General features: G+C 45.5%; 1 protein-coding gene across 4 annotated transcripts in view; it reads left to right on the top strand.

The window, feature by feature from the left end:
• syt1a (synaptotagmin Ia) overlaps positions 1-15977 on the top strand; it is a 345191-nt gene extending 329214 nt beyond the window's left edge. For all 4 annotated transcript variants that reach the window (XM_067999279.1, XM_067999278.1, XM_067999280.1 and 1 more), the window contains 2 exons: positions 10198-10331; positions 14005-15977. In XM_067999279.1, the coding sequence (XP_067855380.1) occupies positions 10198-10331; positions 14005-14211 (341 nt within the window). In that variant the 3' untranslated portion in view covers positions 14212-15977. The remainder of the gene's footprint in view (positions 1-10197; positions 10332-14004) is intronic.
• The last annotated feature ends 9638 nt before the right edge of the window (positions 15978-25615 follow it).

Here is a 25615-nt window from a genome sequence, read left to right as displayed (position 1 = left end):
CAGTCCGTGTGGTGAAGGTTCTCCCACAGTGCTGTTAGGAAGGGAATTCCAGGATTTTGACCCAGCGACGATGAAGGAACGGCGATATATTTCCAAGTCGGGATGGTGTGTGACTTGGAGGGGAACGTGCAGGTGGTGTTGTTCCCATGTGCCTGCTGCCCTTGTCCTTCTAATGTAAGGAATCTTACAACACCAGGTTATAGTCCAACAGTTTTATTTGAAAATCACAAGCTTTCGGAGGCTTTCTCCTTCGTCAGGTGAGTGTCGAGATTCATTGAAAATTACCGCATATATAGTCATAGAACAATGCCTGGTGATAAGATTATCTGGAAAGATTATCTGTAATCACCAGGCATTGTTCTGTGACTATATATGCGGTGCTTTTATGGAAACCTTCACACACCTGACGAAGGAGGAAAGCCTCCGAAAGCTTGTGATTTTCAAATAAAACTGTTGGACTGTAACCTGGTGTTGTAAGATTCCTTACATTTGTACACCCCAGTCCATCACCGGCATCTCCACATCTTGTCCTTCTAGGTGGTGGAGGTCGTGGTTTTGGGAGGTGCTGTCGAAGAAGCCTTGGCGACTTGCTGCAGTGAATCCTGTGGATGGTACACACTGCAGCCGCGGTGCGCCAGTGGTGGAGGGAGTGAATGTTTAAGGTGGTGGATGGGGTGCCAATCAAGCGGGCTGCTTTGTCCTGGATGGTGTCAAGCTTCTTGAATGTTGTTGGAGCTGCACTCATCCAGGCAAGTGGAGAGTATTCCATCACACTCCTGACTTGTGCTTACAGATGGTGGAAAGGCTTTGGGGAGTCAGGAGGTGAGTCTCTCACCGCAGAATACCCAGCCTCTGACCTGCTCTTGTAACCACAGTATTTATGTGGCTGGTCCAGTTAAGTTTCTGGTCAATGGTGACCCCCAGGATGTTGATGGTGGGTGATTCGGCGATGGTAATGCCGTTGAATGTCAAGGGGAGGTGGTTAGACTCTCTCTTGTTGGAGATGGTCATTGCCTGGCACTTGTCTGGCGCGAATGTTACTTGCCACTTGTCAGCCCAAACCTGGATGTTGTCCAGGTCTTGCTGCTTGCGGGCACGGACTGCTTCATTATCTGAAGGGTTGCGATTGGAACTGAACACTGTGCAATCATCAACGAACATCCCACTTTTGACCTAATGATGGAGGGAAGGTCATTGATGAAGCAGCTGAAGATGGTTGGGCCTTGGACACTGCCCTGAGGAACTCCTGCAGCAATGCCCTGGGGCTGAGATGATTGGTCTCCAACAACCACTACCATCTTCCTTTGTGCTTTCCAGCCACTGGAGAGTTTTCCCCCGATTCCCATTGACTTCAATTTTACTAGGGCTCCTTGGTGCCACACTCGGTCAAATGCTGCCTTGATGCCAAGGGCAGTCACTCTCCCCTCACCTCTGGAATTCAGCTCTCTTGTCCATGTTTGGACCAAGGCTGTAATGAGGTCGGGAGCCGAGTGGTCCTGGCGGAACCCAAACTGAGCATTGGTGAGCAGGTTATTGGTGAGTAAGTGCCGCTTGATAGCACTGTTGACGACACCTTCCATCACTTTGCTGATGATTCAGAGTGGACTGATGGGGCGGTAATTGGCCGGATTGGATTTGTCCTGCTTTTTGTGGACAGGACAAACCTGGGCAATTTTCCACTTTGCCAGTGTTGTAGCTGTACTGGAACAGTTTGGCTAGAGGCACGGCTAGTTCTGGAGCACAAATCTTCACGTTGAGTGACTCAAATTGGCAGAAGACTGGCTTCTGCACCATCTCCAAGGCCTTGAAATCCTTCCTAAAGTGCGGTGCCCAGAATTGGACACAATACTCCAGCTGAGGCCTAACCAATGATTTATAAAGATTTACCGTAACTTCCTTGCTTTTGTACTCTATGCCTCTATTTATAAAGCTTAGGATCCCGTATAATATTTTAACAGCTTTATCAACTTGTTTTATCACCTTCAAAGATTTGTGCACGTGAACCCCCATGTCTCTCTGTTCCTGCACCCCCTTTAAAATAGGATGAGATTAATCAGTAAATATTACACAAGCAAAAAGGCTGAAGAAAGAGACCAGATTATAACATCTAAAGGCGTTTGGAGGAAAATGGGACTTTTTGTACAGTTTTTTTGTTCTGTAAAGTGAGTGCGTATCTATATATCAATCATTATCAATAATAGCAGCGGTTGCTTCAAATTAGTATTTGTTGCTCATTCTTGTAGGTTATAGTTTTCTGAACTGTTTTTCTTCACAAACAATCCCGCAGCTAAAAAAAAAAACAACCAAACTAATAAAGTGTTTAGTGCTGGAAGGGGGAAAATAAGGCAGATAAATCTGACAGGCTGGAGAAAAAACAATTTTACGAAATGACTGCAGTTCTGCCTTGAACTGATAGTGGAGTTTGTTGTCAATCACAAAGATGCTTAGAGGGATCAGCAATAAAAAAAAAACTGTTTACGTTTCCTGAAATTGAAAGTCAGACGCAGTATACCCGCACTTACAGGACACAGAGCTCAGTAAAGAAAGAAAGAAAGAACTTGTATTTATACAGCACCTTCACGACCTCAGGATGTGCCAAAGTGCTTTACGGCCGATAAAGTACTGTTGTAATGTAGGAAAGGCAGCAGTCAGATTGCGCACAGCAAGGTCCCACAAACAGCAATGTGGTAATGACCAGATAATATGTTTTTTTAGTGGTGTTGGTTGAGGGATAAATATTGGCCAGGTCACTGGGGAGAACTCCCCTGCTTTTCTTCGAAATAGTGGCCGCGGGATCTTTTACCTCCACCTGAGAGGGCAGTTGGGGCCTTGGATTAACCTCTGACAGTGCAGCACTCCCTCAGTACTGTACTGGAGTGTTGGCCTAGATTTTGTGCTCAAGTCTCTGGAGTGGGACTTGAACCCATGACATTAATAACTCAGAGGTGAGAGTGCTACCCAATGAGCCAAGGCTAACACCTATAATTCTGTCGTACGTTATGGAAAACCCGGATGTCGGTCTTCGGTCACGGGTTGACTACCTGGTGACCCTGGAATTCAGCTCTGCTTCCAGGGGCAACAGCTAATGTAACGGAGGCCCTTTGTGTCCCCAGTGGCTCCCTCAGTAAATAAGCCATGTAGTGTTAGTGCGTTATACTGACGGAACAGGCTCGAGGAGCTGAATGGCCTACTCCTGTTCCTGTGTTCTTATTTCACTGCCCAACATCAGGTTGCGAATGAGCCAGGACTTTCTCCAGCTTTTAATATCAGCAAAACCAAATCCTGGACACTAATTCTCTCTCTCTCTACCGGCAGCTGGCATAGGCCAAATGCAACAGGGTGCAATCTCCGTGTCCTGTTTGACTTCAAATCCCATCTCCACCTCCATCGCATCGCCCGCCATCGTCCCTAGCTCACTTCCACCAATGCTGAACCCCTCCCCTTCAGCCTCCATTTCTCCAACAATCTCCCCATTGGCCACTTCCTGCGCAAACTTCAAATCATTCCAAGACCCCACCACCCACACCCTATTCTGTACCAATTCCAGCTCACATACAACATATAAAACTCCAGAGGGGCAATGAGGAGAAATTTTTTTATGCAACGATTTGTTATGATCAGGAATGCGCTGCCTGAAAGGATGGTGGAAGCAGATTCAATAGTAACTTTCAAAAGGGAATTGGATAAATACTTGAAAAGGAAAAGTTTGCAGGGTTATGGGGAAAGAGGAGGGGGAGTGGGACTAATTGAACAGCTCCTTCAAAGAGCCAGCGCAGGCACGATGGGCCAAATGGCCTCCTTCTGTGCTGTATGATTCTATGACATGCGTATGACGTCCAACTCGTACCCTATCCACTTTCACAACCTTCTCAGACCAGAGCTTAGATTTGAAGCTATATTGGTACATTGCATCACAGCATGTTCTGCCCTGACAGTATTACGGATTGTCACGTGATGGAATATTGCTTAATCAGGGTGTATAAAAACTCCAAAAATATCCAAAACCATTTTCCGAAACAAAATTATAGTCTGGCATCAGTACAGAATAAATAGTCAGCTTTCTGAGTCAAAGTCTTTCATTATTTTTTAAACACATTACTCTGCTAGCTGAATAATATGGAATCAATTGGCATGACTTCAAGAAATACATCTCCTCATTATTCAGGGAGATATATTTGCCTTGTGCCTGCATAAGGAGGATGAAGTGTCACTGATAGGAATGATGCATATTGTAGCCCCCAGCCCTGGTGTGTTGATCATTTCCCATTCAAATTCCTAGTTTCAAACTCTTATTTTAAAATGTCTGAACAACAAGTTTCTGACACGATAAACCTTGATCTTTGACAAAATCTCGTTTTCCAAATGCAATTGTGTTTGTCTTCCAAAGTGTATTTATTGGAATTGTTGTTCTAAAAATGAAGGCAGATCACTTTGTCACTGACAAAAACTTCATCCCTGAAGCCTTTTCTTTAACCCCCTTATTTTCTAGCAGTTACACACTCCCTGGGGCTCAGTGGGCAGCCCTCTTGCCTCTTAAGTCAGAATAGTCGTGGGTTCAAGTCCCCACTCCAAAGACTTCAGCACGAATTCTAGGCTGGCGTTCTCAGTGCAGTACTGAGGGAGTGCTGCACTGTCAGAGGTTGCTGTCTTTTGGATGAGACATTAAATCCAAGTCCCATCTGTCCTCTCAGGTGGAAATAAAAGATTCCAAGGCACTATTTTGAAGAAGAGCAGGGGAGCTCTCCTCAGTATCCTGGCCAACATTTATCCCTCAACCAACATCACTAGACAAACAGATTATCTAGTCATTATCACATTGCTTTTTGTGGGATCTTGCTGTACACAATTTGGCTGCCGATTTTCCTACGTTACAACATAAGGTCAGAAATGGGGATGTTCGCTGATGATTGCACAGTGTGCAGTTCCATTCGCAACCCCTCAGATAATGAAGCAGTCCGTGCCCGCATGCAGCAAGACCTGGACAACATCCAGGCTTGGGCTGATAAGTGGCAACTAACATTTGTGCCAGACAAGTGCCAGGCAATGACCATCTCCAACAAGAGAGAGTCTAACCACCTCCCCTTGACATTCAATGGTATTACCATCGCCGAATCCCCCACCATCAACATCCTGGGGGTCACTATTGACCAGAAACTTAACTGGACCAGCCGCATAATCACTGTGGCTACAAGAGCAGGTCAGAGGCTGGGTATTCTGCGGCGAGTGACTCACCTCCTGACTCCCCAAAGCCTTTCCACCATCTACAAGGCACAAGTCAGGAGTGTGATGGAATACTCTCCACTTGCCTGGATGAGTGCAGCTCCAACAACACTCAAGAAACTCGACACCATCCAGGATAAAGCAGCCCGCTTGATTGGCACCCCATCCACCACCCTAAACATTCACTCCCTTCACCACCGGCGCACTGTGGCTGCAGTGTGTACCATCCACAGGATGCACTGCAGCAACTCACCAAGGTTTCTTTGACAGCACCTCCCAAACCTGCGACCTCTACCACCTAGAAGGACAAGAGCAGCAGGCACATGGGAACAACACCACCGATATATTTCCAAGTCACACACTATCCCGACTTGGAAATATATCGCTGTTCCTTCATCGTCGCTGGGTCAAAATCCTGGAACTCCCTTCCTAACAGCACTGTGGGAGAACCTTCACCACACGGACTGCAGCGGTTCAAGAAGGCGGCTCACCACCACCTTCTCGAGGGCAATTAGGGATGGGCAATAAATGCCGGCCTCGCCAGTAACACCCACATCCCATGAATGAATAGAAAAAGACAGTGACTATACTTCAAATGTATTTCATTGGCTCTAAAGCGCTTTGGGACGTCCAAATGGCATGAAAGACGCTATATAAATGCAAGTCTTTCTTTTTTTTCCCCTGTCAATTAATTTGAGTGGAACAAAAAAAAGTCCTTGCAATGCACTTTGATTCCTAATATGGGAACTGCTGGGGAAATCAGCCGGAGGTTTTCTCAACTAGCAAAATGCAGCTAGCAATCTCCTTTGTCATTATGAGTGCACAGAACAGTGCAATACATGTTGAGAGCAGCTTGACAGTAATACATTCATCGATAGGCATGGGTGGTTTAACGTAGGGCCTACGGGGATCCTGCTCGGGTGCCCCAGCCGAATATCGGGACCCCGGTAAAACTCAACTCTGTGTCGGAAGGTCACGCGTTCAAGTCCCACTGCAGAGACTTCAGCACAAAACCTAGGCTGATACTCCCAGTACAGTACTGAGGGAGCGCTGCACTGTCAGAGGTGCTGTATTTAGAATGAGACATTAAACCGAGGCCCCGTCTGCCCTCTCAGGTGGACGTTAATCCTGTAATCCCTCTGCCTGTTTCTTGACCCCATGTCCTAATATAGATAAGTATATATTATAATATATACTTATCTATATTAAACTGTGTCTGCCAATTTTCTGCCCACTTTCCCAGACAGTTTAAAAAATAATTCTTGGGACGCATCGCTTTGCAAGGCCAACATATATTGCCCATCCCTAGTTGCCCTGAGAAGGTGGGCTTCCTTCTTGAACCACTGGTAGTGGTTTGTTACATTGAGTTGCTTCAGAGGGCAGTGTAAGAGTCACCCATGTTGGTGTGGGACTGGAGTCACATATAGGCCCAGAGCGGGTACAGACGGCAGGTTTCCTTCCCTAAAGGACGTTAGTGAACCAGTTGCATTTTTATGACAATCCAACAGCTTCATGGTTTTTGTTACTGCTTTTTTATTTCCAGATTTATTTAAACTGATTTCTGATTGTCAAATTACCATGTTGAGATTTGAACTCATTCCCCACTGGATTATTAGTCCAGTGACACAGCCATTACACCACCACACCCAGCAAAATCCCCCTTTTCCATCGTAGTAACCACCTCCACTATTTAGGGGCTATCTGTGAACTTTAAGATGAAATTCCCAGTAACATCTCCCAAATCATTTAAAGAGTTAAAGAGAATCAGTCATGACATTGAGCCCTACAGGGTCTCCTTCAGTACACCCCCTCCCCCTACAGGGTCTCCTTCAGTACACCCCCTCCCCCTACAGGGTCTCCTTCAGTACACCCCCTCCCCCTACAGGGTCTCCTTCAGTACACCCCCTCCCCCTACAGGGTCTCCTTCAGTACACCCCCTCCCCCTACAGGGTCTCCTTCAGTACACCCCCCTCCCCCTACAGGGTCTCCTTCAGTACACCCCCCTCCCCCTACAGGGTCTCCTTCAGTACACCCCCTCCCCCTACAGGGTCTCCTTCAGTACACCCCCCTCCCCCTACAGGGTCTCCTTCAGTACACCCCCCTCCCCCTACAGGGTCTCCTTCAGTACACCCCTCTCCCCCTACAGGGTCCCCTTTAGTACACCCCCCTCCCCCTACAGGGTCCCCTTCAGTACACCCCCCTCCCCCTAAGGGTCCCTCTCAGTATAACCCCCTCCCCCTATAGGTCCCCCTGAGTACACCACCCTCCCCCTAAGAGTTCTACTCAATACACCCCCCTCCCCCTACAGGGTCCAACTCAGTACACCCCCCTCCCCCTGCAGGATGCCCCTGAGTGGACCCCCCCCCCTCCCCCTACAGGGTCCAACTCAGTACACCCCCTTCCACCTACAGGATTCCTCTGAGTACACCCTCCTCCCCTTACATGGTCCCCCTGAGTAGACCCTCCCTTCCCCCTACAGGGTCTCACTCGTCACACCCCCCCTCCATCCAAAATACCTCCCATTCACACGAACCCCTCTCTCTCCAATTGCCCAGCCACAATTTAAACCATCGCAATACAGAGCCACCGAGTCCGCGTCTGTGCATTTTCTGGTATGATTTCCTACGAGGGATCACACCCAAAGTCTTACTAAAATCCAAAAAACATCACATCTCTGTTCTCGTCCTTACGTAGGGTGATTACGAAAGAACATGGGGAGGGAGGGGAGCAAGGAAATGCCATTAGAGTAGATACCTCCACAGAATCATAGAATTATACAGCGCAGAAAGAGGCCAATCGGCCCATCGTGCCTGTGCTGGCTCCTGTTGAAGAGTTAGCACCAGCACAGACAAGGTGGGCCCAATGCCCTTATTCTGTGCTGGAATTTCTAACATTTTGTAAAATGCACAAACACTGCCGGTTGAATCATAGAATGAATTTTTTAAGTAAAAACCAACATCACTTCCAATTAATTTTTTATATCCCGTACAACTATCTGGTGGAAAGATTAACACAAATAAACCGAATGTATCACAAAATGAAAATATATCTTTCCTAACAGTTTACTTATTCATGAATGTTTAATAAATATATCGTTTAAAGGAAAACTTGAGAAAAAGATCTTAATCGGAAATGAAGCATTTAAGGCTCTGATGGAACTCAAGTCTTCAATGAATCTGTGACAATTTTATTTGCATTTCACTATAATTCTAAAAACAATCTCTAGAGCCATTAAAGTATTTTGATAGAGTTTGAATAAAAATGTTTCAATTTATATGCCCACATTGCTGTAATAATCAAAATACGGAATAAAAGACAATTTGATCATACTTTACTTAAAATTGATATTGTCTTTGTAAGTCCATTGACCTTCTTTGGCATTGAAAGTAGAAGATGTAAGAAGGGAGAGGGGGAGAAATCTTTTTACACGGCTATGGGGAAAGAACGGGGTTGGGGGGGGGAGAGAGTAGGACTAATTGGATAGCTCTTTCAAAAGAGCCAACACAGGCACGATGGGCCGAGTGGCCTCCTTCTCTGCTGTAAGATTCTACGATTCTCTGAAGTTAAGTCTTCAAGGAACCACTGGTTTAAAATAATCAGCCTTAGCAGATCCCGGCTGCTTCACTTTCGCATGGCAGCCAATTGCGTGAGACGCACGCGCCAGGAGCTAACGGCGCTAGTACAGTCTCACAGCTTAAAAACAGTTATATTCTGTCATGGGGGCCTAAAGCATGTCCTCTCTCATCTGTATCAACCTTGTGATCATTGCGGTGAGAAGGCAGGAACTTCCATTTATATAGCGCCTTTCACATCCTCAGGGTGTCCCAGAGTATTTCATGGTCAATGAAGTACTTTTGAAGTGTAGTCACTGTTGTTATGCAGGTAGACAAGGTGGAGAATGGCTGGCTACTGATGTGAATTAAGCTGCATAATTCATCAATTCAGAAAGATGTAAAGGGAACTATTTTTCTGGAATAATAGTTTCTGGAACAGGTTCGGGAACGTCTCAACTTTAAAATTCTCATCCTTGTTTTCAAATCCCTCCATGGCCTCGCCCCCTCCTTATCTCTTTAACCTCCTCCAGCTCTACAACCCTCCGAGACCTCTGCATTCTTCCAATTCTTGCTTCGTGCGCGTCCCCGATTTTCATCGCCCCACCGTTGGCGGCCGTGCCTTCAGTTCCCAGGCCCTGAGCTCTGGAATTCCCTCCCTAAACCTTTCCGCCTCTTCACCTCGCTCTCCTCCGTTAAGAAGCTCCTTAAAACCTCTCCCCTTGACCAACCTGTCCTAATATTTCCTTATGTGGCTCGGCGTCAAATTTTGTTTGATAATCGCTTCTGTGAAGCACCTTGGGACATTTCACTACATTAAAGGAGCCGTATAAATGCACATTGTTGTTGTTGTGCCAGCTGCGGCTCAGTGGGCAGCACTCCTCGTCTCTCAATCCAAAGGCTGTGGGTTTAAGCCCCACTCCAGAGACTTGTGCACAAAATCTAGGCTGACACTTCACTGCAACACTGAGGGAGTGCCGCACTGTTGGAGGTGCCGTCTTTCAGATGGGACTGTTTTGAAGAAGAGCAGGAGAGTTTTCCCTGATGTCCTGGCCAATATTTATCCCTCAATCAATATCAATAAAACAGATTATCTGGTCTTTATCACATTGCTGTCTGTGGGATCTTGCTGTGTGCAAATTAGCTGCCACGTTTCCTACATTACAACAATGGCTACACTTCAACTGTACTTCATTGGCTGTGAAGCACATCCTGAGGTCATGAAAGGCGCTGTATTTTTTATTTAATAGCAACAGAAACTGCAGCAGGTTAATCTGTAAGGAGAACAGAAAGACTAATGTTTCGGGTGTGAGGACTTCTTTAAAAGGTTTCCTGGGAGCAATTGCAATAAAAATGCAGATTCTGTTTTGAGTTATGACCTGTTACTTGACCACATCTTGTCTCCTGACCATTATTACTTTCCCAGATCCCTATGTGAAGATTCACCTGATGCAGAATGGCAAAAGACTGAAGAAAAAGAAGACAACAATTAAGAAAAATACTCTTAACCCCTACTACAATGAGTCATTCAGCTTTGAAGTACCTTTTGAGCAAATACAGGTAATGTCAACTATTGCGTCCAATTCTGGACCCCACACTTTAGGAAGGATGTCAAGGCCTTGCAGAGGGTGCAGAGGAGACTTACTAGAATTTTTTTTTTACTCGTTCACGGGATGTGAGCATCGCTGGCAAGGTCAGCATTTATTGCCCATCCCTAATTGCCCTTGAGAAGGTGGTGGTGAGCCGCCTTCTTGAACCGCTGCAGTCCGTGTGGTGAAAGTTCTCCCACAGTGCTGTTAGGTAGGGAGTTCCAGGATTTTGACCCAGCGACGATGAAGGAACGGCGATATATTTCCAAGTCGGGATGGTGTGTGACTTGGAGGGGAACGTGCAGGTGGTGTTGTTCCCATGTGCCTGCTGCCCTTATCCTTCTAGGTGGTAGAGGTCGCGGGTTTGGGAGGTGCTGTCGAAGAAGCTTTGGCAAGTTGCTGCAGTGCATCCTGTTGATGGTACACACTGCAGCCACAGTGCGCCGGTGGTGAAGGGAGTGAATGTTTAGGGTGATGGATGGGGTGCCAATCAAGCGGGCTGCTTTGTCCTGGATGGTGTCGAGCTTCTTGAGTGTTGTTGGAGCTGCACTCAGCCAGGGATGAGGGACTTCAGTTATGGAGAGACTGGAGAAGCTGGGATTGTTCTCAGAGCAGAGATGGTTCAGGGGAGATTTAGTGGAGGTGTTCAAAATTATGAGGGGTTTTGATCGAGTAAATAAGGAGAAACTGTTTCCACTGGCAGGAGGGTCGGTAACCAGAGGACACAGATTTAAGATAATTGGCAAAAGAACCAGAAGGGAGGTGAGGAGAAATTTTTTTACGCGGCGAGTTGTTATGATCTGGAATGCGCTGCCTGAAAGGGCGGTGGAAGCAGATTCAATGGTAACTTTCAAATGAGAAATGGATATATACTTGAAAAGGAACAGGGACGATGGGCTGAATAGCCTCCTTCTGTGCTGCAAGACTCTATGTGGCATCATAAATATCCAGTGAGATTCCTCTTTACTTACTAAGTGTGCAGAGTTTCAATAACATCTGTCAATTCTCTTGGCAGCTGCACAATCTGCCTGGTTGGAAACTAAGATTTAACACTCATCCTCCAAATATGGCCTGATGCTGTTACTAACCAGTCAACTTTGAAGTAAGAAAGGTCTAAATTCAGCCAGGTTGGGAGTGGGAACAAGAAAAATAGAATTGGCTGCATCCGAAGTGGAAACCATAGAGATTAGCATTGGCCTACTTGTGGGAGTTTAATTTCCTCTGCCAGAGTACTGTGGAACATAGGAACAGAAGGAGGTCATTCAGCCCCTCGAGCCTGTGCCGCCATTCAATTGGACCATGGCTGATCTGTACATAGAAACATAGAAAATAGGAGCAAGAGTAGGCCATTCGGCCCTTCGGGCCTGCTCCACCATTCAAAATGATCATGGCTGATCGTCTAACTCAGTACCCTGTTCCCGCTTTTTCCCCATATCCCTTGATCCCTTTAGCATTAAGAAATATATCTATCTCCTTCTTGAATACATCTAATGACTTGGTCTCCACTGCCTTCTGTGGTAGAGAATTCCACAGGTTCACCACCCTCTGATTGAAGAAATTTCTCCCCATCTCGGTTCTAAATGGCATACCCCGTATCCTGAGACTATGACCCCTGGTTCTGGACTCCCCAGCCATCGGGAACATCCTCCCTGCATCTAGTCTGTCTAGTCCTGTTAGAATTTGATATGTTTCGATGAGATCACCTCTCATTCTTCTAAACTCTAGTGAATATAGGCCTAGTCGACCCAATCTCTCCTCATACGTCAGTCCTGCCATCCCAGGAATCAGTCTGGTAAACCTTCGTTGCACTCCCTCCATGGCAAGGACATCCTTCCTCAGATAAGGAGACCAAAACTGCACACAATACTCCAGATGTGGTCTCACCAAGGCCCTGTATAACTGCAGTAAGACATCCCTGCTCCTGTACTCAAATCCTCTTGCAATGAAGGCCAACATACCATTCGCCTTCCGAACTGCTTGCTGCACCTGAATGCTCGCTTTCAGCGACTGGTGTACAAGGACACCCAGGTCTTGTTGCACCTCCCCTTTTCCCAATCTATCACCATTCAGATATTAATCTGCCTTTCTGTTTTTACAACCAAACTGGATAACCTCACATTTATCCACGTTATACTGCATCTGCCATGTTCTTGCCCACTCACCCAACTTGTCTAAATCACATTGGAGCCTCTTTGCATCCTCCTCACAGATCACATTCCACCCAGCTTTGTGTCATCTGCAAACCTGGAAATGTTACATTTAGTTCCCTCATCCAAATCATTGATATATATTGTGAATTGTACCTCAGCTTTATTTACCTGCCTCTAATCCATAGCCCTTGATACCATTACCCAACAAAAATCTAATGACCTCAGTCTTGAAAATTTCACTGAACGCAGCATCCACAGCCTTTTGGGGCAGTGAGTTCCAGATTTCCACTATCCTTTGTCTGAAAAAGCGCTTCCTGATTTCACTCCTGAATTGCCTAGTTCTTATTTTAAGTTTATGCCCCCCTCTTGTTCTGGATTTCCCCCACCGGAGGAAATAGTTTCTTTTTATCTACCCCCTCGAATCTCTTTATCATTTTAAACACCTCGATTAGATCACCCCTCAATCTTCTAAATTCAAGGGCATACAAGCCTCGTTTTTGCAACATGGCCTCATTATTTAACCCTTTAAGTCCTGCAATCCTTCTAATTCATCTAATCAGTCTGGACTGGATTGCAGCCGAGGACCCAGAGATGAAAGGACAGTGTGGCAGCTCACTGCTTTGCCCACCCTGATTCCCTTAAATTGTACCTTGTTTTTGGTCTCTCTCCCTAAATGTTCTCCTGAAGATATGCTTTCACTCGGTTCCAACGATACCAACAGCACTCTGGTACCTCAGTCAAGTGACCATCCTTCATTTATCGGTTATGGACAGTGATTTGTTTTAAGTCATTTGATCTAGGGGCGTTGCAGCTGAGATGAAGCCTATCCTTGCAGAAGGTGTTACTGGATGCTAGTTAAGGAGCAAAAAGCAGAGGTAATTCCCTTTCCCCCACCCCCCTTCCACGACAGTGTGCTGATTGGGGGCCACTGACAGGGTTGCCAATAGCAGGCATTGGTGCTACCAATAAAAATTAGGGCTGCATATAGTGGCACCACAAGTCCTGGCCAGAATGGGGATGATTGGGTAATTCCCCCGTCAATCACGCCTGGAGACTGCACTGCTGTAAGTGACTGGGATTGATCTTACGCACAGAATTTGTATTATGTAACTATCCTCCACTCACTGCACTTTGTTGGAGAAATAATCCTGCTTTTATCGGGAGACTCTGTTTGCTGTAGTTTCAGTAAAGAGTTTGGAGACTCTGTTTGCTCCGTCCCCGCCTCCAACTCATTGTCTGACCAACGGTGTCAATACGCACTCTGTTAAAAGTAACAGAAGCAGGCTCTTACACTTCAGGTGTGACTAGAGGCGCTAATGTCACAAAATCTTGACCAATGTCACAAAATCGTGACTAATGTCACAAAATCGTGACTAATGTCACAACAATGTGACTCATGTCACAAAAGTGTGATTAAATCATGACAATGTGCAGAATTTTAGATGTTATAGATTAGCATTGCATTAATATTTTTTCTTATTTATTCTGACACAGAAAGTGCAGGTTGTTGTCACTGTCCTGGACTATGACAAGATCGGCAAGAACGACGCCATTGGGAAAGTCTTTGTGGGTTTCAACAGCACTGCTGCGGAGCTACGCCATTGGTCAGACATGCTGGCCAACCCCAGGCGGCCCATTGCGCAGTGGCATACCCTACAGCCCGAGGAGGAGGTAGACGTCACTCTCGGCTCGAAGAAATGAAAAGCCTTTCAATGTCACTCCATTTAGTGCTCATCAGTTAGTGTGTGTAAATACCTCAGTCCTACCAATCCACCCACTTCCACCTTGACTGTTCGATTGAGTGGTTTCTCTCTCAACTCATTCAGTGCGCCCTCCCCCATTATTAATTGTCGGTCTGGTAAAAAAAAACAAAATTTCCTTAGGCCTCTTCATCTCATTGGCACTCTCCGAAACTGTCATCCTTTTAAGCAATATGATCTGTGTAGATAGAGCATGATTGAAATTATGTATCACACAGTTGTATATACCCGTAAAGCGGAAAATGATTTCTAGTCTGTGCGTTTGTACGTTGTTAGCATTTCTTATTCTGTGCATTGTTTTTAATAAGATGTTCTATTTTAAATTATATGAATTGACTTGAGAAATAGGAAAGTCGATGCTATATAATATGGGTTACATATTTCTTCTGCATTCCAGTGATTTCCTTCTTGTAAGCCTATAGAGCAAGACCGAAAACGCATCTTAGTAAAGATAAGCAAGAGGAAGACAAAATGAGCTGTAGCAGATGGCCTGGTTCCATCGCTCTTTGGCCAGGGGCCTCTGCCGTGTACTAGGTGCTCACTTCGGGAGGAGTTTTTAAATGTTTTTCATGTTATAATGTAGTCAATGGCACTGTTATAAAGCTATCAGTCATTCCATTAGAGTCTAAAGGACTGTTTTGTGTATCACTGTGACTGCCTGTGTGCTTAGAAGAGTAGAATCTTCAGTGGGATAGTGGCAAGTTTACTCAATGGTAATTTTGATTCAGGTGTGGATTTTTTTTTGGTATTTTTTTTGCCCTGATAATCATTCCTTTCCGCTGCCCTGTAAAATTGACTGCATGGCACGTCCAGTTCCATCATACTGAGGACCAATACAGGACTGAAGCGGCTATGCAGGAGAGTTGTATCTCATTCCAAAGGGAACAGCAGAAATAGATGACATCATACAGCATCTTTTCGAGCACTGTGCAATCTAAACACAAAATGTCATGAAATAAGTCTTCTCCTAACTGGTGGGCTCTGCCTTAAAGTAAAGAGGCACGGAGCAGCGGAATGAAAGTTTTAGTTATTCAACTGTTAGCGTACACTGAGCTCAGGATTTTAATGAAGTCACGCAACTAACACATTGCATTAGAAACTGCCACTGAGATGGTAATGTGCGGGTTTAATCTACAAGGTTAAGTCACAAAAATAGATAGGTATATATAAACACTGCCAAAAAAAAGCATGACGATTCTTTCTGAAAGTCACTACTTAAGTACAGCCATAACCAGAAGGTGCCCCATTTCCTTTCTACTCACTCAGTCAAGACTGTCTAAATCTGCTGTGAGACAAAACACCACAGTTAAATGCTAATCTTTACGACAATGAAGTGTAAAAAGCATTGGAATCAGATGCTGTAGAATGATACTCGTTGCCTTTGTGTATGATTATGTACATTACCTGCCCGCTTGAGTATTTTACACGTGACCTTCCTACGTGTGTCGTAGAAATATTGAGGTGTTGTTGCTGCCATGTTGCTCGTGACCTGCGAGCTCTGTGAACCTTCATTTTTGGTGAGGTGTTTCTTTCCGATTTCAGTTCACTGTGTGTAGTGAATGACACTGTGGAGTTCCTGATGTTTATATGACTTAATATTACACTAGTGTTCAATAAACCGTTTTATTTCCGGTTGATGTTTTAAATGACTGTATAATTATGTGTGTTACTTACTGTTTGTTTATATAAAAAAATATTAAAGTTGATTACAGATTTAAAGAAGACTCCATTGCATTGATGATCTGTTATTGGCGGGGAATTTGCACATTGCAAAAATGGAGCGCGGGGGGCCGAACTCTCAGTTGGTAACTTCAGCAATAAAGTTGAGTGCAAAACAAGTTTATTCCAAACAATTGGAACTGGGGGAGTTTTATTCTCAAATACATGCTCGTTATTTTAAGTTAAGCGTCTTAATCATTAGGGATGACATTCCTTTTTTTAATGAAAAGTGCAAGTATAACCAGGACCTTGGTTTAACGTCTCATCCGAAAGATGTCACCTCCGACAGTGCTGCACTGAAGGGGCAGCCCAGATTGTGTGCTGGAGTGGGGTTTGAACCCACAACCACCTACCTCAAAGATGAGAGTACTACCCAATGAGCCAAGGATGCCACTTATGATTCAAAACTTGTCTTAGGAACAAAGGAACAGGAGTAGGCCATTCAGCCCCTCGAGCCTGCTAAGCCATTCAGTTAGATCAAGCCTGACTTGGACCTCAACTCCATTTACCCGCCTTAGGACCCTATCCCTTGATACTCTTACGCATCAAACATCTATCGCTCTCAGGGATGAAAATGAATTTGTGCTGGGTATCAAACTGAAGCTGTTTACAGATGGACTTTTCTTTAATATCTTTTTTCGGAAACAAAACAGGTGGCAGTTTAATTTGATTTATTCTATTTCCATTTGCATTTCTCTTATGTTTTTCAAATGTTAAAACTTCTCTCCAACACAGGATTGTAATCTTAGAATTGGAGGTAAGCCGGTTAAAAGCAAATCCAGGAAAAAACATTTCTCCACATAAAGCATTGCCAGAATGTGGAATCCACTGACCCGGAAAGTCCACAGATTCAAAGGACAATTGAGGTGTTTAAAAGGAAGATAGATACTTACTTGGTAAGCAAAGGGATTAAGGGATATGGAGAAAACGCAGGGAGTTGAGATTAAATGGTCGAGGAAGATCAGTCAGTCAGATAGTCACTAATAAATCCAATTGGGAATTCAGGAGAAACTTCTTTACCCAGAGAGTGGTTAGAATGTGGAACTCGCTACCACAAGGAGTAGTTGAGGTGATGCATTTAAGGGAAAGCTAGATAAACACGAGGGAGAAAGGAATGGAAGGTTATGTTGGTAGGGTGAGATGAAGTAGGGAGGGAGGAGGCTCGTGTGTAGCATAAACACCAGCACGGACCTGGTGGGCCGAATGGCCTGTTTCTGTGCTATACATTCTATGTATGTAATGTACTACTCCTGTCCCATGTTCCTGGAAGCAGCAAACCAAGTGAGATGGAGGACAACCATTATAAGGAGGGTAAAAACTATGAAGGGGGGGGGATAGCCACTTTACCAGTCCATTGACTGAGCGAAGGAGTCTGTACCAGGTTTACTCTACCTGTCCCCCACATCGGTGCCCATCATGGGTTTCAGCCAAAGCAGAATTTGGAGTTAAACAAAATGGGCATTTTAGATGATCAAATTTGGATAAGAATGTGTTAACTTCCTTATATGGTAAACAAAGTACAAAATGTTCTAGAAGCTTCCAGTAGCAATCCTCCACCCCCCCCCCCATCCCCACACACTAGCATCACTACACACCAATCCTGTGAATGATAAAGTGTGATTAAGAAGTGTCATTATACACATAAAGTGTATGTTACATAAACCAACACACACTGTATCTTTACTTCACCATTTAATTTCTCTAATCGACGATGCCCAGTGTAACAGCATCACAAACACTTATTTAGCTAAATGTGAATTTCAACAGTGTAACAAGCACTCTGAATATGCTAAATATGTGGCTGAATAAGAACATAAGAAACAGGAACAAGAGTAGGCCATTCGGTCCCTCGAGCCTGCTCTGCCCATTCAATCCGATCATGGCTGATCTTCGACCTCAACTCCATTTTCCTGCCCGATTCCCATATCCCTTGATTCCCTTAGAGTCCAAAAATCTATCCATCTCAGCCTTGAATATACTCAACGACTGAGCATCCACAGCCCTCTGAGGTAGAGAATTCCAAAGATTCACAGCCCTTTGAGTGAAGAAATTCCTCTTCATCTCAAATGGCTGACCCCTTATCCTGTGACTATACCCTCTAGTTCTAGACTATCCAGTCAGGGGAAACAACCCCTCAGCATCTATCCTGTCAAGCACCGTCAGAATCTTATATGTTTCAATGAGATCACCTCTCATTCTTCTAAACTCTAGAGAGTATAGGCCCATTCGATTCAACCTTTCCTCATAGGATAACCCTCTCATCCCAGGAATTAATCTAGCACCGCCTCTAAGGCAAGTGTATCCTTCCTTAGATAAGGAGACCAAAACAGCACACAGTAGTACAGGTATGGTCTCACCAAAGCCCTGTACAATTGTAGTAAGACATCCTTACTCTTGTACTCCAACCCCCTTGCAATAAAGGCCAACGTGCCATTTGCTGTACCTGCATGCTAACTTTTTGTGTTTCTTGTACCAGGACACCCAAGAGTCTCTGGACACCAACATTTAATAGCTTCTCACCATTTTTAAAAAATTCTGTTTTTCTATTCTTCCTACCAAAGTGAATAACCATACATTTCCCCACATTATACTCCATCTGCCACCTTCTTGCCCACTCACTTAACCTGTCTCAGTCCCTTTACAGAGTCTTTGTGTCCTCCTCACAGCTTACTTTCTCACCTAGCTTTGTATTGTCAGCAAACTTGGATAATTACACTCATTCCCTTCAGCTAAGTCATTAATATAGATTGTAAATAGCTGAGGCCCAAGCACTGATCCTTGCGGCACCCCACTAGCTACAGCCTGCAAACTTGAAAATGACCTGTTTATCCCTACTCTCTGTTTTCTGTCCTGTAACCAATCATCTATCCATGCTAATATATTTTGATGTCCATTCTACTGAGCCAGCAGAGAAGCAATCCAACTCTACCAACTACTGTGCCTGACCTTTAACGGCTCCGCTCTTACTCCTGCAACACTTCCTGATACTTGTAGCCTTACAGACTTCTGGGGGGAAGGGCGTTGTTCCCTTCTCTAGTGAAATAGTAGACACGAGTATCACTTTATACTCAACGGCAACAACAACAGCTTGTGTCCCAAGGCGCTTCATAGGAGCGTTAATCAGGCAAAATTTGACACCGAGCCACATAAGGAGATATTAGGACAGGTGGCCAAAAGCTTGGTCAAAGGTGTAGGTTTTAAGGAGCGTCTTAAAGGAGGAGAGAGAAAAGTAGAGAGGCGGAGAGGTTTGGGGGGGGGAACTCCAGTGCTTAGAGCCTAGGTGGCTGAAGGCACGGCCGCCAATGGTGTGGCGAAGGGAAGGGGGTGATGCACAAGAGGCCAGAGTGGGAGGAGCGCAGAGACCTCGGAGGGTTGTAGGGCTGGAGGAGGTCACAGAGATGGGGAGGGGCTCGGCCATGAAGGGATTAAACATGTGTTGAGGAACCGGGAGCCAACTTGAGTCAGCAAAGATAGGGGCAATAGATGGGCGGGACCTGGCGTAGAATAGGATACGGGCAGCAGAGTTCTGGAAGCTTGGTCTCTCTTTGTTGCCAAACCCCTCTTCAACCTCTGCCCAAACCTTTAATACAGTGCCAGCTCCTGAGGAAGCTCGAAGCCCTCTTCAAAATGTCCAAACAGGTTACAGGAAAATGCTTATTGTTTGATCAGCAATTCTTCTCTCATCTTCAGCTGCCAACATCTCTGTGTTGCGATTTTTTTTTGTCTCATTCTCTCTATTTTGTCGACACTGTTATGGTCAGTGTCCCTCTCAACTTTGCTCCCTTGTTCCTCCCAAGTTCCCTTCATGCCATCCGACACTCACCTCTTCTGTCCTCAAGATTCATCTCATTGACTCTGACTCTTAACTCACATTTTCTCAGGACCCCAAAACTGTGGCACTCAGGCCTCCCTCCATCGAAAAAAGAAAGAACTTGCATTTATATAGCGCCTCGCACAACCTTGGGACGTCTCAAAGTGCTTTACAGCCAATGAAGTACTTTTAAGGGTACGGTAGTATAGTGGTTATGTTACTGGACTAGTAATCCAGAGGTCTGGACTAATAATCCGGAGTCATGAGTTCAAATCCCGCCACGGCAGCTGGGGAATTTAAATTCAATTAATTAAATAAAATCTGGAATTAAAATACTAGTATCAGTAATGGTGGCCATAAAACTACTGGATTGTCGTAAAAACCCATCTGGTTCACTAATGCTCTTCAGGGAAGGAAACCTGCTGTCCTTACCCGGTCTGGCCTATATGTGACTCCAGACCCACAGCAATGTGGTTGATTCTTGATCGCCCTCTGAAATGGCCGAGCAAGCCACTCCGTTGTACAATCTTGCTAACAAAAGTCACAATAAGAATAAAACCGGACGGACCACGAGGCACCGGACACGACAAAGGCAAACCAAGCCCAGTCGACCCTGCAAAATCCTCCTCACTAACATCTGGGGACTTGTGCCAAAATTGGGAGAGCTGTCCCACAGCACTAGTCAAGCAACAGCCTGACATAGCCATACGCACAGAATCATACCTTTCAGCCAACGTCCCAGACTCTTCCATCACCATCCCTGGGTATGTCCTGTCTCACCGGCAGGGCAGAGGTGGCGGTACAGTGATATACAGTCAGGAGGGAGTGGCCCTGGGAGTCCTCAACATTGACTCCGGACCCCATGAAATCTCATGGCATCAGGTCAAACATGGGCAAGGAAACCTCCTGCTGATTACCACCTACCGTCCTCCCTCAGCTGATGAATCAGTCCTCCTCCACGTTGAACACCACTTGGAGGAAGCACTGAGGGTAGCAAGGGCACAGAATGTACTCTGGGTGGGGGACTTCAATGTCCATCATCAAGAGTGGCTCGGTAGCACCACTACTGACCGAGTCCTGAAGGACATAGCTGCCAGACTGGGCCTGCGGCAGGTGGTGAGCGAACCAACACGAGGGAAAAACTTACTTGACCTCGTCCTCCCCAATCTACCTGTCGCAAATGCATCGGTCCATGACAGTACTGGTAGGAGTGACCACCGCACAGTCCTCGTGGAGACGAAGTCCCGTCTTCGCACTGAGGACACCATCCAACATGTTGTGTGGCAATATCACCGTGCTAAATGGGACAGATTCAGAACAGATCTGGCAGCTCAAAACTGGGCATCCATGAGGCGCTGTGGGCCATCAGCAGCAGCAACAGAATTGTATTCCAGCACAATCTATAACCTCATGGCCCGGCATATTCCTCACTCTACCATTACCAACAAGCCATGGGATCAACCCTGGTTCAATGAGGAGTGTAGAAGAGCATGCCAGGAGCAGCACCAGGCGTACCGAAAAATGAGGTGCCAACCTGGTGAAGCTACAACTCAGAACTACATGCATGCTAAACAGCGGAAGCAACATGCTATAGACAGAGCTAAGCGATTCCACAACCAACAGATCAGATCAAAGCTCTGCAGCCCTGCCACATCCAGTCATGAATGGTGGTGGACAATTAAACAACTAACGGGAGGAGGAGGCTCTGTAAACATCCCCATCCTCAATGATGGCGGAGTCCAGCACGTGAGTGCAAAAGACAAGGCTGAAGCGTTTGCAACCATCTTGAGCCAGAAGTGCCGAGTGGATGATCCATCTCGGCCTCCTCCCAATATCCCCACCATCACAGAAGCCAGTCTTCAGCCAATTCGATTCACTCCATGTGATATCAAGAAACGGCTGAGTGCACTGGATTCAGCAACAGCTATGGGCCCCGACAACATCCCGGCTGTAGTGCTGAAGTCTTGTGCTCCAGAACTAGCTGCGCCTCTAGCCAAGCTGTTCCAGTACAGCTACAACACTGGCATCTACCCAACAATGTGGAAAATTGCCCAGGTATGTCCAGTCCACAAAAACCAGGACAAATCCAATCCGGCCAATTACCACCCCTTCAGTCTACTCTCAATCAACAGCAAAGTGATGGAAGGTGTCGTTGACAGTGCTATCAAGCGGCACTTACTCACCAATAACCTGCTCACCGATGCTCAGTTTGGGTTCCACCAGGGCCTCTCGGCTCCAGACCTCATTACAGCCTTGGTCCAAACATGGACAAAAGAGCTGAATTCCAGAGGTGAGGTGAGAGTAACTGCCCTTGACATCAAGGCAGCATTTGATCGAGTGTGGCACCAAGGAGCCCTAGTAAAATTGAAGTCAATGGGAATCAGGGGGAAAACTCTCCAGTGGCTGGAGTCATACCTAGCACAACGGAAGATGGTAGTGGTTGTTGGAGGCCAATCATCTCAGCCCCAGGACATTGCTGCAGGAGTTCCTCAGGGCAGTGTCCTAGGCCCAACCATCTTCAGCTGCTTCATCAATGACCTTCCCTCCATCATAAGGTCAGAAATGGGGATGTTCGCTGATGATTGCACAGTGTTCAGTTCCATTCGCAACCCCTCAGATAATGAAGCAATCCGTGCCCGCATGCAGCAAGACCTGGACAACATCCAGGCTTAGGCTGATAAGTGGCAAGTAACTTTTGCTACAGACAAGTGCCAGGCAATGACCATCTCCAACAAGAGAGAGTCTAACCACCTCCCCTTGACATTCAACGGCATTACCATCGCCGAATCCCCCACCATCAACATCTTAGGGATCACCATTGACCGGAATCTTAACTGGACCAGCCATATAAATACTGTGGCTACGAGAGCAGGTCGGAGGCTGGGTATTCTGCGGTGAGTGACTCACCTCCTGACTCCCCAGAGCCTTTCCACCATCTACAAGGCACAAGTCAGGAGTGTGATGGAATACTCTCCACTTGCCTGGATGAGTGCAGCTCCAACAACACTCAAGAAGCTCAACACCATCCAGGACAAAGCAACCCGCTTGATTGGCACCCCATCCACCACCCTAAACATTCACACCCTTCACCACCGGCGCACTGTGGCTGCAGTGTGTACCATCCACAGGATGCACTGCAACAACTTGCCAAGGCTTCTTCGACAGCACCTCCCAAACCCACGACCTCTACCACCTAGAAGGACAAGAGCAGCAGGCAGATGGGAACAACACCACCTGCACGTTCCCCTCCAAGTCACACACCATCCCGACTTGGAAATATATCACCGTTCCTTCATCGTCGCTGGGTCAAAATCCTGGAACTCCCTTCCTAACAGCACTGTGGGAGAACCTTCACCACACAGACTGCAGCGGTTCAAGAAGGCGGCTCACCACCACCTTCTCGAGGGCAATTGGGGATGGGCAATAAATGCTGGCCTTGCCAGCGATGCCCACATCCCATGAACGAATAAAAAAAAGTGTTGTCACTGTTGTAATGTAGGGAAACGCGGCAGCCAATTTGTGCACAACAAGATCCCACAAACAGCAATGAGATAATGACCAGATAATTGTGATGTAGTGATTTTGGTTGAGGGATAAATATTGATCAGGACACCTACAATCTACAGACTTTTAGAACTCAAGCATGGCATCACCTCAGCACCATTAGACTTGTCTCCCTTCAACCTTCGTGATGCCCTAGCTGTGTTTATCAGCGTTACAAAAAATCCAGGTGAATGTTAGTTTAAGAGTGAGCGCAGCCTTGCGTGGTCATTTATTTTACCTCTTTCCGCATGGATGTGCCTCGTAATCTAAGCAGAATGCTTTGAAACCGCAGGTAGGACATTTTATTGTTGAGTCTGGATTACAACACTGGCTCTCAACATCAACAAAACATTAATCAAACCCAACCTTGTGGTAGAAATGAACCTACAATGAGATTCTGGTTGAATAATGACACTGCCCGGTGTTTATATTATATGAATATACTTGAATTGAAGTTCACTCCGCCAATATAAACAGGATAATCTCCTTAAAAACCAGTCCAAGAAGGAGTCTTTCATTATCTCAGCCTAGCCAGAGAGTAGCTGCAATAAATCTGTAAAGATTCATTAGTGTTACTTAGAATTACATAGAATGTACAGCACAGAAACAGGCTTGTCCATGCCGGTGTTTATGCTCCACACGAGCCTCCTCCCTCCCTACTTCATCTAATTCTATCAGCATATCCTTCTATTCCTTTCTCCCTCATGTGTTTATCCAGCTTCCCCTTAAATGCATCTATGCTATTTGCCTCAACTACTCCTTGTGGGAGCGAGTTCCACATTCTCACCACTCTCTGGGTAAAGAAGTTTCTCCTGAATTCCCTATTGGATTTATTGGTGACTATCTTATATTTATGGTCCCTAGTTTTGGACTCCCCCACAAGTGGAAACATCTTCTCTACGTCTACCCTATCAAACACTTTCATATTCTTAAAGACCTCTATCAGGTCACTTCTCAGCCTTCTCTTTTCTAGAGAAAAGAGCCTCAGCCTGTTCAATCTTTCCTGCTAGGTACAACCTCTCAGTTCTGATACCATCCTAGTAAATCTGTTTTGTACCTTCTCCAGTGCCTCTGTATCCTTTTTATAATATGAACTAACAAAATCATTGCCTTGGCACATTGAAGAACAAGAGAAAAACAGAGTTGTTTTTTTATCTGAAGTATATGCACAGGGGCGGGCGGTATACTGTTCGCTGTTTAAAATGTATTTTAAAAAGTCATACATGTAACAATCATTGAATACGATGAATTAAAAGAAAGACCTTTAATTTAGATGGTACCTTCTCATCTCTTCAGAAAGTCCCAAACGGCTTCTTCTCCAACGAATTATTTTTCAAATGTTATGTAGGCAAACACAGCAGCCAATTTGCACACAGCAAGATCCCACAAACAGCAAGTGAGATGAATGAGCAGTGAATCTGTGTTTCATTGTTGTTGGTCGAGGGATAAATATCGGCCAGGACACTGGGGGAGCTCCCCTGCTCTTCTTTGAAATAATGGCCGTGGAGTCTTTTATGTTCACCTCAAGTGGGCAGACGGGGCCTCGGTTTAACGTCTCATCCAAGAGATGGATATAGGTAAATTAGTATAACAGAGATAGAGTTTGTGTACATTATTTCTAATAATCTGCTGAAAAGATCATGGTTATGTAACAATACCTGTATGTGATGCTGCAGTTCGACCACTTATACCTTTATAAGTAAACTATTTTCACCCAGGACACATCTTCCCCACTGCCACTAGCAGAATAGTCACATCAAAGGAATTGATTTTGACCATTATTATAACTCTGCAATATCATTACAAATGCCAGCTACCTCCAGGTGCCAGTACGTATCTTTTTATTGTAAGTGTTATCTATTTCTAACCCGCAGTCATTAACTTGGCACATTGACGCTCTCATCCCTCCCAAAGACAGCCATTGGCAGCACCACTGCCAGCTAGTCAATAAGACATTATCTTCAGTAAATGATTGAACAACGTGTACTGCAGAAAAGCAAAAAAAAAAGATAACTGCAGGGAATGATTACATCTCAGATTCAGACGGTGTTCTCTCGAGCTTACCTCTGATGGTTTGTGATGTTGCCAAGATCCCTTGCTGGAATTGCTACGGTAGCGGTCCGACCTCAGGTTCATTAAAGTAGACTGTCTCCATGACCACCAATAGCTCCACACCTCAACCACACGCTTCAAGGGATTAGTGCAACATTTTTCAATCACTGGAGTCAATCCCGACTTCATCTAAACTTCACTTGTCAAATAGACGCCTGTG

The sequence above is a fragment of the Heptranchias perlo genome, chromosome 18, assembly GCF_035084215.1.
Source record: "Heptranchias perlo isolate sHepPer1 chromosome 18, sHepPer1.hap1, whole genome shotgun sequence".
Lineage (NCBI taxonomy): Eukaryota > Metazoa > Chordata > Chondrichthyes > Hexanchiformes > Hexanchidae > Heptranchias > Heptranchias perlo.
This window is presented reverse-complemented; position numbering and strand designations above follow the sequence as displayed.